The following is an 18169-nucleotide window of genomic DNA, read 5'->3' on the forward strand; positions in this document are numbered from 1 at the left end:
TTAACAACTTATCAATGAAGAGAGGAGAATCACAGGTGGAAGGATATAATAAATGCAGTAGGTGGCAGCGAGGATTTGAGACAATGATAAGGCAACTGTGGTCCTAAAGGCACGGTTGAATAGGTGTGTATGACTCGTGTTGGCACGGTTAACATGTTTCATTGCATTACTAACATTTGGAAATAGCCTTCAGAGGTCTGGAACGAGAACTTCAGAGATCACTAGCAGAAATGGATTGTCCTGCTTTTTGTAAATGCATTAATCCAGGTTGACAAACAAGTACAGTATGGAGGAAACATTGCACTGTGGCACAGGTTGTCTAGATCTATGTTTCTATGTTACAACTAAGGCCTGTCTTGTTAAACAGACGTACAAGACCATATGGTATTGATGCTATCCATATTATTCTGGCCAATATTTACCTCACAATCAACATAATCCAACTAAAGTGGCGAATCAATATCACGTTGCTGTTGAAAGTTTTTGATGTAGAAATGATCTTGCACATTTCCTAGTTTAAAGCAGTGACCACTTTATTTGCAGGCTTTAATTGCTCTGTGGTGGTTATAGCGGTGAAAGGAACCGATTAAAGACTGTGTCTAAGGCTGCATGAAGAGGGTGGAAGAGACAGTGGTGAGCAAATGGCGAGCAAAACATTTAATGGAGTAAAAGCGTGGGTGGATCTTCCTGTCTAGAAACATATTAATATTTAACTGTTGGATGGGTTGAATGTGGATACTTTAAGATAAAAGATTATTTCATTCCTATAATTTGATCTCCTTCCTGGGTTCTAAAGTTATTTAATTACATGCATCAAATAATGGAAAATATATTTATACTAGTCTGATTGCAAGACTTTTCATTTCATGCACTGAAAGCTATGACAGCTTCACCACTGTAAACTCCACCACACAGGCAATTGACCTGTATAGAAGAGGATCTTAAAGCAACTTCTCGATACCCGTGAGAGAAAGGCTAAAAGAGAGGGTATAACCACAATTCTAGGTGTTAACTTGCCATTGTGTTTCAGAGTACTCTTACTTCATAGCATAGAATTTGTATGATCCGTCAACTAATAGACATAGAAACATAGAAATTAGGTGCAGGAGTAGGCCATTCGGCCCTTCGAGCCTGCACTGCCATTCAATATGATCATGGCTGATCATCCAACTCAGTAAAAGGTTTCCCGTACCTGCCTCTGATCCCCTTGGCCACAAGGGCCACATCTAACTCCCTCTTAAATATAGCCAATGAACTGGCCTCAACTACCCTCTGTGGCAGAGAGTTCCAGAGATTCACCACTCTCTGTGTGAATAAAAGTTCTCCTCATCTCGGTTTTAAAGGGAGCTATTTCCCCCTTATCCTTAAGCTGTGACCCCCCTTGTCCTGGACTGGATCTTAATCCAACATCGGGAAAGCAATCTTCCTGCATCTAGCCTGTCCTTGCCCTTAATTGAATTTTGTAAGTTTTCTATAAGATCCCTGCTCTCAATCTCCTAAATTCTAGAGAGTATAAACGGTGGCGTGTATTTGAAGAGGATCTCCTAAAGCTCTAGAGAGTATAGCGTCAACCAATCTCCTAAAGATTCTAGAGACCCGGCTGGTGTCCAGATCTCCTAAGAATTCTAGAGAGTATAAACCAATAAGATAGATAGACACAAAAAGCTCGAGTAACTTAGCGGGACAGGCAGCATCGCGGAACACCTGTGAGGGTCCGCCCTCGCCGGATGATAACTTTGTCGTAATGACTGTGTCTTTTATTCCCTCTTCCTGTGTGGAGGACCTGGTTGCCCACACTGCTGCTGACAGTACTTTACCGTCGCTTGCCTCTGTCACAAACACTATAACATTCCGCTGCCATTTCGTGACAAAAGGACACAAGGCTATGATTCCTGCTTCGCTGCACAGAAACCGGTGGAGATGTATATCAGTACGTGAAAAGCACATTGCCAATCGGGTGCGATTTCAGGGATATATTGTTGAGAGCTAGTCATGATGTATTTTAAACGCTGTCCATGCAGGGCACCCAGGCGCTGAAGCTACCATCCTACGGGCAAGAAACATGTTTTAACTGGCCTGGCGTGGCCGAACACATCACCGAGAATGTGGCGTCCTGTGCAGCGTGACTTGGCACCTCATCAACAAAACCAACCACTTCTTTCACATCCGGCTCCTGCACTGCTATGGTCTACACTGGCTACTGACATATTTGAGTGACATGGTAAGCAGTACCTGGTACTTGTCGATTCGTATTCAGGATGGTTTGCAGACCATGGAGCTCTGTGCATACTGTTATCTGATAATGTCAGTCAATTTACCAGCCAACGCTTCAAGGAATTTGCTGCACGCTGGGGTTTTCGCCACATCACCAGCAGCCCTGAATATCCACAGTTGAATGGACTAGCTGAGCAGGCTGTTAAGAGTGCCAAACATCTCATGGAACGATCGTACAGAGCAAATTCTGACGTGCTCCTGGATCTACTCAACTTACACAACATCTCCCGCGACCCCATTTTGGGTTCACATGTTCAACGTTTATTGTCGAGGCAGACATGAGCCACGGTGCCTGTGGTGGATCAGGCATTGATACCACAGGTGGTTCCACCATCGGAAGTCCAGTCCAGGTTACAACAAAAGCATGACATTCAAAAACAGTGGTATGACAAGACAAGTAGGCCACTGCCACCATTAACCAAGGGGCATGTGGTTTGTTTGCAGACTGACAAAGGCCATGACCATATCGGTGTAATTTCTGGAATTGCTTCTGACCCACGATCATATCTGGTCAGTGCCGATGGCGGCACCTACAGGTGTAACAGACAACATTTCCTGCCTGTGAATGAGCCAGCTCCACCTCCATATTATCCTGACCGTACAAGTGTACTTCCGTCCGTGTCCAGCGGCATTGATCCGCCTACACCAGCACAACTTCTGCAACGGCTGCTGTGCCAGTGGCGATGCCCTCTCCGCCTGCGCCACAGCCCCGTTTCATCACGGGGAATGCTGGTTCAGCCTCCGTCACCTGTGAAGCCACCGGCTCTGTCCTCGATGGGGAAATACGGAGATGGTCTTCATCGCACACGTGCTGGTCGTGTTTGCAAGTTCACCGTGAAGTACCCGGGCTATGTTTGACTTTCCTCCAGCTTATTATCAATTACCATGCACGTCTTATTTAGTCAATGGTTTTGGACTGACATTTCATTCTTTAAGAGGGAGGATGTAGATCAGTGACATACTTTGTAGCTACGCCCACTAGTTTAACAGAAAGCCTTCCTGCCCTTTCTCTCTCACTTTTAGAGTAACGTGCTAAGATGAAGTTACCCATGCTGTAACGTTAATAAAGTCTTTGGATCTTAATCACGGTGTGTGACTCAAGTTATTCCAACAGCAGAACCTCAACAGGCAGGTGGAGAGGGTTGGCATTAGCTTCCATGCAAGTTATGTTGAAAAGCAAAGATCTGGACGATGATCCCCCAGAATTGTGTTGCCAAACAAAGTTGGCTACAGGCCAAATGTTATGCTTAGGGAAATTGAAATAATAAATGACTCTTTCTCTACCGCATAGGGACAGGACAATTGCCTATTAAGATCTCAGATGAATTGAGCCAAGTTACAATGTTCAGATGATTTAAGAGAATACACTGATCTTTATTGTGCTCAGAATTCATAACAACCCCATCTGTTCAGGTCTGTACAAACTCTTGGAAAAAAAGCAGGTGAAATGTCAGCTGAGTTTTGAGATTCACAGCTTGCAGTATTTTCACAGGACTGAATTGATGCAACTTACAGCACAGAAAGGGACCATAGAGGTTTGTCATATCCAAGTGGTCAGGAAAAACCTATTCAGCCGAGAAGCCTTTTGTGTTTTCTGTACGTTGTTACATAGGTTTTAGCACATTAAGTATATAATACAGTGCCCTCCATACATGTTTGGGTTGGCAGACCCATCATTTATTTATTTGCCTCTCCCCACTTAACAAACAAAGTTGAAATGTTTGTAATAGAAAAATATCACCTGTGGTTAAAATTGCACATTGTCAGATTTTCAGATGATTTTAAGAGTGTACACTGATCTTTATTGTGCTAGAATTTTTCAGGTCTGTACACCATGTAGAAATTTCAGCTGTGTTTTGAGATTCACATAGTCCCCCCATTTTACAGGGCACCATAATGTTTGTCATATCCACATGGCTTCACAGAAGCCTGTTTTTCTGTAATTGCTACAGGTGCACATGTTATATAATTGCCCTCCATAATTTTGGGATGCAGGTATAAACAGAGATTTCTCAATATATCACCTGTGGTTAAAGTGCACATTGTCAGATTTTATTAAAGGGTATTTGCTATTTGCTATTATTGCTATTTAACAACATGTGGACCAAAGTTATACCAATGAAAGTGAAATAAGCCAATTTGAGACTGAGAAACAAGAATAAAACTGTTAAAGACATCAGCCAAACCTTAGGCTTACCAAAATCAACTGTTTGGAACATCATTAAGAAGAGAGCACTGGTGAGCTTACTAATCGCAAAGGGACTGGCGGGCCAAAGAAGACCTCCACAGCTGATGACAGAAGAATTCTCGCTATAATAAAGAAAAATCCCCAAACACCTGTCCGACAGATCAGAAACACTCTTCAGGAGTCAGGTGTGGATTTGTCAATGACCACTGTCCGCAGAAGACTTCATGAACAGAAACACAGAGGCTACACTGCAAGATGCAAACCACTGGTTAGCCGCAAAAATAGGATGGCCAGGTTACAGTTTGCCAAGAAGTACTTAAAAGAGCAACCACAGTTCTGGAAACAAGGTCTTGTGGTCAGATGAAATGAAGATTAACATATCAGAGTGATGGCAAGAGCAAAGTATGGAGGAGAGAAAGAACTGCCTAAGATCCAAAGCATACCACCTCATCTGTGAGACACGATGGTGGGAGTGTTATGGCCTGGGCATGTATGGCTGCTGAAGGTACTGGCTCACTTATCTTCATTGATGATGCAACTGCTAATGGTAGTAGCATAATATTGATGGTAGTAGCATAATAAATTCTGAAGAGTATAGACACATCCTGTCTGCTCAAATTCAGACAAATGCCTCAAAACTCATTGGCCAGCGGTTCATTCTACAGCAAGACAATGATCCCAAACATATTGCTGAAGCAACAAAATATTTTTTCAATGCTAAAAATTGGTCAATTCATGAGTACCAAGTCAGTCACCCTTTCTGAACCTAATTGAGCATGCCTTTTTTTGCTGAAGAGAAAACTGAAGGGGACTATCCCGCAAAACAAGCCCCCCAAAACGCCTGGCTGAGCATCACTAGAGAAGACACCCGGCAACCGGTGATGTCCACGAATCGCAGACTTCAAGCAGTCATTGCATGCAAAGGATGCGCAACAAAATACTAAACATGACTACTTTTATTTACAGGACATTGCTGTGTCCCAAACATTATGGTGCCCTGAAATGGGGGGGAGGGGGGGGGACTATGTATAAACACTGCTATAATTTCTATATGGTGGAAACAAAATGTTTAAAAATGCCCTTTTATTAAAATCTGGCAATGTGCACTTTAACAACATGTGATTTTATTTCTATTACAAATCTCAAATTGTGGAGTAAATAGGCAAATAAATAAATGATGGGTCTTTGTCCCAAACATTATGGAGGGCACTGTATCAATGTACTTTTTTAAAGGAAGAAAAGATGTCTGCCTCCTAATCCTTTCAGGCTTTCAGTATCCTCTGAGGCACATTTTCTTTCTCTCAACTCTTGGAATCTTTTTATCAATTTTTTTTTTTAAATCAAAATCTTTTTAATTTAGTTTTCATGACATAACAAAGTGCAAAGTTGTCCATTTGTTACAGACAGAGTGTACAAAAAGAATAAATAAAAAACAACTTATGCCTACATAGAACAAGACAACAATAAAAGAAAAACAAGATACCAAAAATAATCCCTCCCCAGTCACTGCCAGTGAGCATATGCAAATATCAGCCTGTCCCAACAATATTCCACGATAAGTGAATGGGTAGACTTAAGTTATGATCAAGCATTTACAAAGCCTGGAACGCATTTAAAAAAGGTCCCCACGCTTTCTGAAACCTTCCTTTTGAATGTTGAAGTGAGTACCTGATATTCTCGAGTTTTATCAATTATTTTATGGTGAATCTCTGGAACTCTCTGCCACAGAGGGTAGTTGAGGACAGTATCAATTATTTTAAGTTTGTGCTTCATGTTTATGATCTTTTGGCTGAGGGAAATAAACTTCTTTCTCACCACATTATGATGGCGTCTGAAAATTCTGCACACCTCAATTAATTTATCCCTCTGCATCCAAAGTCAAGAGAAATTAATCCCAATGTATCCAATTTTCTTTTACCCGTCATATTTTCCAGTTCCGGCAACATCACCGATTTTCTTCGATACACTCAAGCAATCATATTGTCGCAATACGTGAGTTTATCCATTTTCAGTGAGTTGAAGAGATTTAACTGGGGCATGCTGTGAACAGCATACCCTCTGCTTTGCCACAGTTACACTGATAACAAAAAAAAAACTAACATACTTTGATGACTTGTTGGGGTTTGGGAATAAGGCAACGGAAATGCTACCTAAAATACTCTAATACATTTGAAGGATGTAGTAAGAATAACAGAATGCTTTTGTGTTATGAAAGTAGTCATTGGTTGATCTAATCTTTGATATTATGCATGCAAAATACAAGCATGTCCCTTTTCCCAAATATATTCAACAATTGAGTTTTTTTTAAAAAGTAACATGTAAAGAATTAAAAATAATATTTAAAATATATTTCTATATAGCATATTCCTGTGCAGAAAAACCCTCAAATGGAATGTACTTTCCATAGAGGTAGTGCAGCCCAGATATAACAGACTAGTTCCTGTGATAGCAAGCTGCTGGTTCTTATAGATAAGATTGAGAAGCGTATTTCTTTGAAGACAGATTATCAAGAGATATCAATTAAAAGGGCAGCATTTTATTAAAATGATGCATGGAGGATGTTTCATCTGGCCATAGAGTCTAGAATCAGGTGTCATAGTTGGGCGATTAGGACAGATGATATGAAATTTCTCCACTCAGAAGGCAATGAGTCTCTAGAAATTCAAAGGTCAAAGGTCAAAAACTTTATTTGCCATTTGTGCTTACACACATAGGAACTCTTGTGCGGTTGTTCAGAGAGTCAAGTCAAGTCAAGTTAAAAAGACACACAGAAGACACATAATCTATAAAAACATATACTTCTCTAGAACTAAAAAAGGAAAGAAAATACCTAAAACCCTATATAAAGGGGAAAGTGAGAGCATTGTAAATTACACAAACCCTATATAAAAAGTGTTGATTGCATTGTAAATTGCACAGGCCCAGGAGACAATATAATATATATAATATAATATGATATGCTATGAGGTAGGTCAGGACATCAGTTCATTTTGTTTTGGCCAAGAGTCTCACTGTGGCAGGGAAGAAGCTCTTAAAAAAGCGTGTTCTGTTTGTGACGATGCTGTCCGCTCGTCTGTGCCTGAGGTTGTATGTGCAGTTTTTGTGTTTGAGCAGGGAGTGAGCTGGATGTAGTGTGTCTCTGATGATTCTCTCTGCTCTTTTTTGACAGCGCTGTGTATAGATTGTGTCCATGGAGGGGAGTTCCGTTCTGATAATCCTCTCTGCAGTCTTTATGACTCTTTGCAGAGCCAGGATTCCTCTCTGTCTGTGTGGTGTTTCCATACCACACCGTGATGCCTGTGGTGAGGATGCTCTCTATCAGTCCTTTGTAGACCTGGGTGAGAGGGCGACAGTGCAGACCAGCTTTTCTGAGCAGCCTGATGAAGTACAGTCTCTGCTGGGCTTTTTTCACTGTGGCAGCAGTGTTCAAAGTCCAGTTCAGATCTGATGTTACTTGTAATCCCAGGTATCTGTAACTGTCAGCCCTCTCCGCCACAGTCCCCTTGATGATGAGGGGCTGCAGGGTGGGTGGATTTTTCCTGAAGTCCATTATTATTTCTCTTGTCTTGTCTGTGTTGAGGCTTAGATCGTTCACCTCACCATAGACAAGAATAGAAACATAGAAATTAGGTGCAGGAGTAGGCCATTCGGCCCTTCGAGCCTGCACCGCCATTCAATATGATCATTGCTGATCATCCAACTCAGTATCCCGTACCTGCCTTCTCTCCATACCCCCTGATCCCCTTAGCCACAAGGGCCACATCTAACTCTCTCTTAAATATAGCCAATGAACTGGCCTCAACTACCCTCTGTGGCAGAGAGTTCCAGAGATTCACCACTCTCTGTGTGAAAAAAATGTCGTTCACCAGACTGCTGTAGCCCGACTTGTCCCCCCCCCCCCCCCCCCTGATGAGGCCCAGGATGGTGGTATCATCCGCATACTTAATAATGATGGTATTTTCCTGGGTGGAGACACAGTCGTGTGTGTACAGGGTGAAAAGTTTGGGACTGAGACAGCAGCCTTGTGGTGATCCTGTGCTGACGGTGAGCTCTGCACACACCCTCCTTCCCATCCTCACCACCTGTGGTCTTTCAGTCAGGAAATCCAAGATCCAGTTACAGGTGGGAGTCGGGACGCCGAGGTCTGTCAGCTTCTCAGTCAGCCTGCCCGGGCGAATGGTGTTAAAGGCCGAACTGTAATCCAGGAACTGTAACAATAGGATTGTTTATTTAAGTACTGTTGTACGGGGGACTGTTTTAGAGGTGACACTGGGCTTGTGGCCCAGTTGCAGATAAGGGTACAGAGGCAGAGAGATGAACTGCACAAAGCCAATAAAGTTCAAGTAAGCAAAGCTGCTTTAATCGTCCATTATGTATCGTCCAGATAGAGACAGAACATAATGAAACATGGTGGCAGCGGTGGACGTCGAAAATTGTCTATGAAAGAAAAAAAAAAAACATTAGCTAGCGATGGAAGGACTAAGACCCCCTGGAACTTTGGTTTTGAACTCCAACAACTTGGCAAAGTCATGGAAAAGTTGGAAGGAGGAGTTCACACTGTACATAGACCTTACCATGCCAGACGCCGTAGAGACCACAAAAGTCAAGCTATTCTACTATCTCATCGGAGAAAAAGGCAGGGAACTTTGGGCAACTTTGTCGAGTGCTAGCCCTTCAGCGAGGACCACAGTTAGTTCAATGATCATACAGTTGGACGAGTACTGCAGCCCAAAGGTAAACGAGACTGTGGAAAGGTACCGATTCTTCATGAGGAACCAAGGATTGGATGAAAACGTGGACAGCTATGTAACAGACTTGAAAATACTTGCTAGTAGTTGCAACTTTGGGGACATTAGAGATTCTTTGATTAGAGACCGACTTGTGTGTGGTACAAATAGCTCAGCACTGAGGGAGAGATTACTCAGGGAAGAGAAGCTGACTCTTGAGACATCCCTGCACATTTGTAGAGCTACAGAGCTGTCAAGGGAGAATAGCAGAACACTGCAAGGACAGACAGTGGAGGAGGTACATGCACTGAAACAGGCAGAAGAGAGACAAAAAGACAATGAGATACTGTGCAAGTTTTGTGGTAGAACACACGAGAGGAATAAGAAAAAATGCCCAGCTTTTGGGAAAAAGTGTAAGAGGTGTGGGAAGGAAAATCATTTTGCAGTTCAGTGCAGATCAAGACAAGCGAGCAGTAGGAAAACTAAGAAAGTGCATGCAGTTACAGAGCAGACTAGTGACAGTGACTCTTATGAGGATGTCAACTGTATAACTGAAGCAAATAGAGAGGATGAAACTGTAAACCAGGTTAAAAACAGCCACAGTCAGGGCCAGCAGCTCTTTGCAGGAATGAAGATAGGGGAAAAGTTAGTTGACTTCCAGATAGACTGTGGGGCCACCTGTAATATCATCCCCATCGATCTACTAAACCCAGACACACAGTTAGAGCACACTGATAAAGTGCTAGTGATGTATAACAAGACCAAGTTGACTCCTCTGGGTACATGTAAGGTCAAGGTCAGAAACCCCAGAAACAACAAGCTGTACAGACTAGAGTTTCAAGTGGTTGACCAGAGTAGCAGAATCCCTTTACTGGGCAGAAAAGCCAGCGAGGCAATGAAGTTGATAAAAGTACAGTACGAGAATATTCTGGCTATAGACAACATAGTGAAGACAGAGCCGAGCCCAGTGACAAAGGGAGAAAGTGGCAAATCCGTGACCATGGTCAAAATAAATGAAGAGTTTGAGGATGTGTTCACTGGAGATGGCTGCATGGAGGGTGAATATAGAATAGAGATAGATGACAGAGTACCGCCAGTGAAACTGCCAAAGCGCAGAGTGCCTGTAGCTATGATGACACCTCTACAAGAGGAACTCAAAGATCTAGAGAGAAGAGGGATAATCACACCAGTGGAACGCAGCACTGACTGGATCAGTAGCATGGTCGCAGTGAGAAAACCTAATGGGAAGCTGAGGATCTGTATAGACCCAAAACCGCTGAATCGGGCACTAAAAAGAAGTCACTATCCACTCCCAACTATAGATGACATCCTGCCGGAGATGTCAAAGGCAAAAGTATTCACAGTCTGCGACGTGAAGCAAGGCTTCTGGCACGTCAAACTAGAGGAAGAGTCGAGCTACCTTACCACATTCGCCACCCCATTTGGTCGCTTCCGTTGGCTAAGGATGCCGATGGGAATAAGCCCAGCACCGGAAGTGTTCCAAAGAAAGCTCATGCATGCCCTGGAGGGCCTCCCAGGAGTCTGCGTCATAGCAGATGATGTGTTAATCACGGGGGAAGGAGCAACACAAGAGGAGGCAGGAAAGGACCACGACGAGAAAGTCAGACGCTTTCTAACCAGGTGCAGAGAGCGTAACATCAAGCTGAACGCGGACAAATTCAAGCTCAGACAAAAAGAGGTACCCTACATAGGTCATCTGCTCACGGCCAAGGGACTGAGGGTTGACCCGGAGAAAGTACGGGCAATCAGAGAGATGCCAAGGCCAACGGACGTGAAAGGGGTACAGAGATTAGTTGGGATGGTCAACTATCTGTCGAAGTTCTATGACCACCTTTCAGATGACTCTGAGATTCTGAGACAACTCACGCGCAAGGAGAACATGTGGGAATGGACGGACATCCAAGAAGGGGCGTTTCAAAGACTGAAAGACAAAATCGCTAAAGCACCAGTTCTACAGTACTACAACAAGGAAGAGGAGTTGACACTTCAGTGTGATGCATCTGACACGGGACTGGGGGCCGCCCTGACACAGAAAGGTAAACCGGTAGCATTTGGTAGTAGGGCACTCACACCAACTGAAAGGGGCTATGCCCAAATAGAGAAAGAATGCTTAGCCATAGTGTTTGGGATGGAAAAGTTCCATCAGTATACTTATGGTAGAGAGGTCACAGTACAAAGCGACCACAAGCCTCTAGAAAATATACACAGAAAGCCATTACTTAGTGCACCTAAGAGACTGCAGAGAATGCTACTCAGACTGCAGCAGTATGATATTAGTGTGACCTATGTTCCAGGCAGGGATATGCTACTTGCAGACACGCTGAGTAGAGCATACTTACCAGAGAGCACTAAGGGAGAGAGTGAGACAGATATCGAGACTGTGAACATGGTCAGCTACCTACCCATTTCAGCAGAGAGGCTGAGTGCCATCAGGGCTGCAACAAAAGATGACACAAAGTTACAGAGTGTGGTAAACAGAATTCTGTCAGGGTGGCCCAAGAGAAAAAAGGACCTACCAAGTGACATCAGGCACTACCACACGTTCCAAGATGAACTGAGTTTCCAGGACGGCATAGTGTTCCGAGGGGACAGAGCCGTGATACCTGACGCACTCAGGGTGGACATCACTCACAGGATCCACTCCTCTCACCTGGGAGTAGAAGGATGTCTGAGGCGAGCGAGGGAGTGTGTATACTGGCTTGGAATGAACGAGGAGATCAAGACCTTCATCGCCAAATGTGACATATGTAGGTCAGTGGACCCAAGGCAACAAAGAGAGACACTACATCCACATGACATGGCCAGCAGACCCTGGGCCAAGGTAGGAACGGACCTTTTCTCCTTTCACAATAAAGACTATCTGATAACAGTGGATTATTATTCAAACTTTTGGGAGGTCGATTATCTACCTGACACTAAGAGCAACACAGTGATCAAAAAACTCAAGGCACACTTTGCCCGACAGGGGATTCCGGACATTGTTATCTCGGATAATGGACCCCAGTATGCATCACAAGAGTTTCAGCACTTCAGCCAGAAGTGGGGTTTTGAACACCGTACATCGTCGCCGGGATACCCGCAGAGTAATGGGAAGGCGGAGTCAGCAGTAAAGACAGCCAAGCGCCTGATGCTGAAGGCTGCAGCAGCGAGACAGGATCCGTACTTGGCAATGCTGGATCATCGCAACACACCGAGCCAGGGCCTCAACACAAGCCCGGCACAGAGACTCCTAAGCAGGAGGACCAGGACCCTGCTTCCCACAAAGGACACTCTGCTGAAGCCAGAGGTAACACACGACGAACAGGGACTGAAATACAACAGACAGAGACAGGAAAAGTACTACAACCGCACAGCAAAAGACATGGACACTCTGAAAAGAGAGGACAGTGTGAGAGTACAGCCCTGTGATACACACAAGGGCTGGAGACCAGCGAGAGTGGTCCAACAGGTGAGCCATAGATCGTATGAGGTGGAGTTAGAGTCAGGAGGTGTTCTGAGACGAAATCGTCGCCACCTCAGACACAATCCCACCACGCTCACACCAACACAAAACACGCCCACACCAACAGTGACTGAGGCGGCCATACCGCCAGATGGCCCAGCAGAGAACCAAGGCACGGTCACCAGGTCAGGTCGACAAGTTATCAGACCCCACTACCTGACAGACTATACTCAGTGATTAGAGTATGGACTATGAAAGGAAAAGAAAAGAAATGAAAATGTGTTGTTTATGCACTTGTGGGAAAAAACTGATGTTTTGAACTGTTGATTTATTATTGCTTATGTTGTTAGATCTGTTGTAAATGAGCAGAGCATATGGTACAAGTTTGTTGCACTAGAATACCTAAGGGGAAGAGACTTAACTTGAAAAAAGAAAAAGAAAGATGTAACAATAGGATTGTTTATTTAAGTACTGTTGTACGGGGGACTGTTTTAGAGGTGACACTGGGCTTGTGGCCCAGTTGCAGATAAGGGTACAGAGGCAGAGAGATGAACTGCACAAAGCCAATAAAGTTCAAGTAAGCAAAGCTGCTTTAATCGTCCATTATGTATCGTCCAGATAGAGACAGAACATAATGAAACAGGAACAGCGTTCTGACGTATGTTCCTCTGCTGTCCAGGTGTTGCAGGATGTGGTGTAGAGCAATGGCCACTGCGTCGTCCACTGAGCGGTTGGGGCGGTAGGTGAACTGGAGGGGGTCGATCGTGCCGGGATCATGTGATTGATATGTGTGAGAACCAGTTTTTCTAGACACTTCATGGCAACTGGCGTGAGTGCCACTGGCCTGAAGTTATTCAGGGTGGATGGGTTTGGTTTTTTTGGAACTGGTACAATGGTGGAAAATTTAAAAATACGGGGGACCACTGCTTGGTTTAAAGACAGATTGAAGATGTCTACATACACTCCAGTGAGTTGTTCTGCACAGGCCTTCAGAACTTTAGGAGGGACGCCATCTGGTCCCACAGCCTTGTGCGGGTTCACCTGCCTCAGAGCTTTCAGGACCTGTGTGGGTGTCACCTGAAAGACAGTGTCCGTGGGGTTGCAGGGGGCTTTTGAGGGGGTGTCTGTGTTCAGTCTGTCAAACCTGGTGTAGGAGGTATTAAGGCTGTCTGGGAGGGTGACATCCTGGGGGTCTGTGGTTGGTACTGTTTTCCATAATGGAAATTTTCTATAATGGAAGGCTATGGTAGCTTCGTCATGGAGTTTGTTCAAAACCAACATTGATAGATTTTTGATTATGGAGGGATAAATGATAAATGTGCCAGAAAATAGCCGTGGGTAAGATCAACAATGACTTACTCCTAATTCTTATCTTTTTCCATGCTTGGTTCAGTAATCAAAATGAGTTGCCATCCAGATGGAGATAGTGGTCAGTCTGAAGATGGGTCTCGACCCGAAACATCACCCATTCCTTCTCTCCAGAGATGCTGCCTGTCTCGCTGAGTTACTCCAACATTTGGTGTCTATCTTCGATTTAAACCAGCATCTGCAGTTCCTTCCTACACAACTGAGATTTTAAATTGGCAAGCGATCAGATGGGGCCACCAACTGATGATTGAACAGCGGAGTCCCATTCTCACTAGGCGCCAGACAATTAATTTTTGCTTCGTTTTATTTGCTTTTTTGCTTTACTTTTCTCAAAGTAGCTTTTTTCTCAGTTTCTTTTTCTGTATCTCCTTTCATTCCAATTTACTCATGCAAGTATGATTTGCATTTTGTTGTCTCTGTACTGGATAGAATCTGAAGTATGATTTGATTTGACTGGATAGCATGCAAACACAGCTTTTTGGTACACACGACAATAATAAATCAATACCATTACAACACAAAAATCTGAAGAAGGGTCCCAACCTGAATCATCACCTAACCATGTTCTGCAGCGATGCTGCCTGACCCACTGAATTACTCCAGCAATTTGTCTTTATTTTAACTATTATTCCTTCCTCATTCTTAAACTCAATGGTTGAGTTGAGAGCCTAGTATTCCCATTGTTTGCTATGATGTGTATACCACTTCACCCTCACAAGCTATCAAGACACCATTCCAAAATGTGATACATAACAAAGGGTTCTCCTCGGGCAAATCTTCCTGCCAATATCTGAAATCTCGAGCAAATTTAATAATTTCCAATTAACTTTACAAAAATCACTCACCCATTGAAAGCTACAAGAAGGTGGTTTTGCTTGAATGCAGTTAATGTGTCTTCTGGAATGACTGCCAGTAGGTTGGCAAGCAAGCTGCACACAGCTGACAAGAACTGAAGGGTAACAACTGCGCATTGCTCCGATAAAAGTTCAGAATCATGGGAATTCTCACTGTGCAGAGATTCTGTGACTTCTGATTCACTCTGGCCTTATTAGAAGAAAACAGAAAGATGCAGTAAGGCATTTATGAAAAGTTAAAATAATACACAGCAAACAATGACCGATTTGCCTCACACATTTATGATATGTGAACAGACAAACAAGTCTATAGATTGGTTGAGAAGCATGAGGAGATGTAACTTATCATGATTAATACTCAATTAAAACATCCTGAAAGCTTTACACGATAACCTACTAAACAGCAAGCAAACAGTTAAATCCTTGTTGAGATTAGATTTACAAACATGGAAACCCTAAAGACAATATACAAGATTTGTGAAATTGTGAAATTTTAAATGGTCATGAGCTGAATGGACACAATTGGGTAAATGCCAACTAAATGTTAACTAAATTGCCTTAGCACATTTTAGAAGGCATGATTAATTTCTGTGAGTAGAGGTTATTGGGACATTTAATAGTTGCATTCAACTTCTATTAAAGTTTGGATAGAATATTCATATTTCATTCATACCAAGCTATCGGGGCGTCATTTACTGCGAGCGGACAGGACATCAGACTCTGGTAAGACCAGAGGGGGGGGTCTGTGCATTTATGTAAACAAAGCATGGTGCACGGACTCCACCATCATCGAGAGTCACTGCTCAGCTAACCTTGAATTCCTCTTGGTTAGATGCAGACCGTTCTATCTGCCCAGAGAGTTCACCTCCACTGTTGTGACTGCAGCCTATATCCCTCCTGATGCTAATGCCAAGCTTGCAATGAAAGAGCTGCATACTGCCATTAGCAAACAACAGACGCACAACCCCGAGGCAGCCTTCATTGTTGCGGGTGACTTCAATCACTCCAACCTGAAGACTGTACTCCCCAAATTCCACCAACATGTATCCTTCCCCACTAGAGTAGACAAGACACTGGACAAAGTCTACACCAATATGGCTGAAGCTTACAAAGCCATCCCCCTCCCCCACCTTGGTCAGTCTGATCACGTCTCATTGTTCCTGCTCCCTAAGTACTCCCCACTCATCAGACGGGTTAAACCAACTGTAAGGACAGTTAAAGTCTGGTCAGAGGAAGCGGACTTCACACTTCAGCAGTGTTTTGGAAACACTGACTGGAAGGCGTTTGCAGCCCAGGCCACCCTTGACTCTCACACGGACATTGATTCCTATACATCCTCTGTTCTGGACTTTATAAACTCCACCATCAATAGTGTCACCTCCCTCAAACAGGTGACCATATACCCGAATCAAAAGCCATGGATGAACAGCGAGGTCAGGCTACTGCTGAAAGCACGGGACACCGCTTTCAGGTCAGGCGATGCTCGAGCCTACAGTTCATCCAGGGCTAACCTGAAGAGGGGCATCAGGAAGGCCAAGCACTGCCATAAGCTCAGGATTGAGGAGCACTTCAACAACAACTCCGACCCCCGACGCATGTGGCAAGGCATCCAGGCCATCACGGACTACAGACCCTCCAACATCACCCCCACATCCAGCGACGCCTCCTTCCTTGAGGAGCTGAATCACTTCTATGGCCGCTTCGACAGGGACAATCTAGAGACAGCCATCAAGGCTGTGCTATCTGCCGATCACCAACCCCTCACACTCACCCCCTACGACGTGTACGTGGCACTGAGTAGGACTAATGCACGTAAGGCTGCTGGCCCTGACGGCATCCCCGGGCGCGTGCTCAGTGCCTGTGCTGCGCAGCTGACAGACGTCTGGACTGACATCTTCAACCTGTCACTTGCCCAAGCAGTTGTCCCCACTTGCCTTAAAGCCACCTCCATCGTGCCAGTGCCAAAACACTCCACTGCGGCAAGCCTCAACGACTTCCGCCCAGTTGCACTTACCCCCATCATCACCAAGTGCTTCGAGAGGCTGGTCCTGGCACACCTCAAAAGCTGCCTACCCCCCACACTGGATCCCTATCAGTTTGCCTACCGCAAGAACAGGAGTACGGAGGATGCCATCTCAACGGCACTTCACTCCGCCCTCTCCCATCTTGACAACAGAGACACTTATGTAAGAATGCTGTTCATCGATTACAGCTCAGCATTCAACACCATTATTCCATCAAAACTGATCACCAAACTCGGTAACCTGGGCATCGACCCCTCCCTCTGCAAACTGGATACTGGACTTTCTAACCAACAGACCCCAGTCTGTGAGTTAGACAAGCACACCTCTTCAACCCTCACCCTGAACACCGGCGTTCCTCAGGGCTGTGTGCTGAGCCCCCTCCTCCTCTACTCCCTCTTCACCTAGACTGCACACCTGTTGGGTACTAACACCATCATCAAGTATGCAGATGATACAACGGTGATTGGCCTCATCAGCAACAACGATGAGCTGGCCTACAGGGAGGAGGTCCAGAACTTAGCAGCATGGTGCGCTGACAACAACCTGGCCCTTTACTCCAAGAAGACCAAGGAGCTCATTGTAGACTTCAGGAAGTCCAGAGGCGGCACGCGCACCCCCATCCACATTAACGGGACGGAGGTGGAACGTGTTTCTAGCTTCAGGTTCCTGGGAGTCAACATCTCCGATGACCTCTCTTGGACCCACAATACCTCTACTCTGATCAAGAAGGCTCATCAGCGTCTCTTCTTCCTGAGGAGACTGAAGAAGGTCCATCTGTCTCCTCAGATCCTGGTGAACTTCTACCGCTGCACCATCGAGAGCATCCTTACCAACTGCATCACAGTATGGTATGGCAACTGCTCTGTCTCCGACCGGAAGGCATTGCAGAGGGTGGTGAAAATTGCCCAACGCATCACCGGTTCCACGCTCCCCTCCATTGAGTCTGTCCAAAGCAAGCGCTGTCTGCGGAGGGCGCTCAGCATCGCCAAGGACTGCTCTCACCCCAACCATGGACTGTTTACCCTCCTACCATCCGGGAGGCGCTACAGGTCTCTCCGTTGCCGAACCAGCAGGTCGAGGAACAGCTTCTTTCCGGCCGCTGTCACTCTACTAAACAACGTACCTCGGTGACTGCCAATCACCCCCCCCCCCCCCCCCCCCGGACACTTATTATTTTTTTTTTTTTTATTCAAATCGTTTGCTATGTCGCTCTTCAAGGGAGATGCTAAATGCATTTCGTTGTCTCTGTACTGTACACTGACAATGACAAT

At 44.8% G+C, this 18169-nt stretch overlaps 1 protein-coding gene across 1 annotated transcript in view; it reads right to left on the reverse strand.

Moving 5' to 3' along the window:
* rttn (rotatin) overlaps positions 1 to 18169 on the reverse strand; it is a 221600-nt gene that overhangs the window by 47214 nt on the left and 156217 nt on the right. The window contains exon 36 of the mRNA XM_055634871.1: positions 14866 to 15064. Coding sequence (XP_055490846.1) covers positions 14866 to 15064 — 199 coding nt within the window. The remainder of the gene's footprint in view (positions 1 to 14865; positions 15065 to 18169) is intronic.

The sequence above is a fragment of the Leucoraja erinacea genome, chromosome 4, assembly GCF_028641065.1.
Source record: "Leucoraja erinacea ecotype New England chromosome 4, Leri_hhj_1, whole genome shotgun sequence".
Taxonomy (NCBI): domain Eukaryota; kingdom Metazoa; phylum Chordata; class Chondrichthyes; order Rajiformes; family Rajidae; genus Leucoraja; species Leucoraja erinaceus.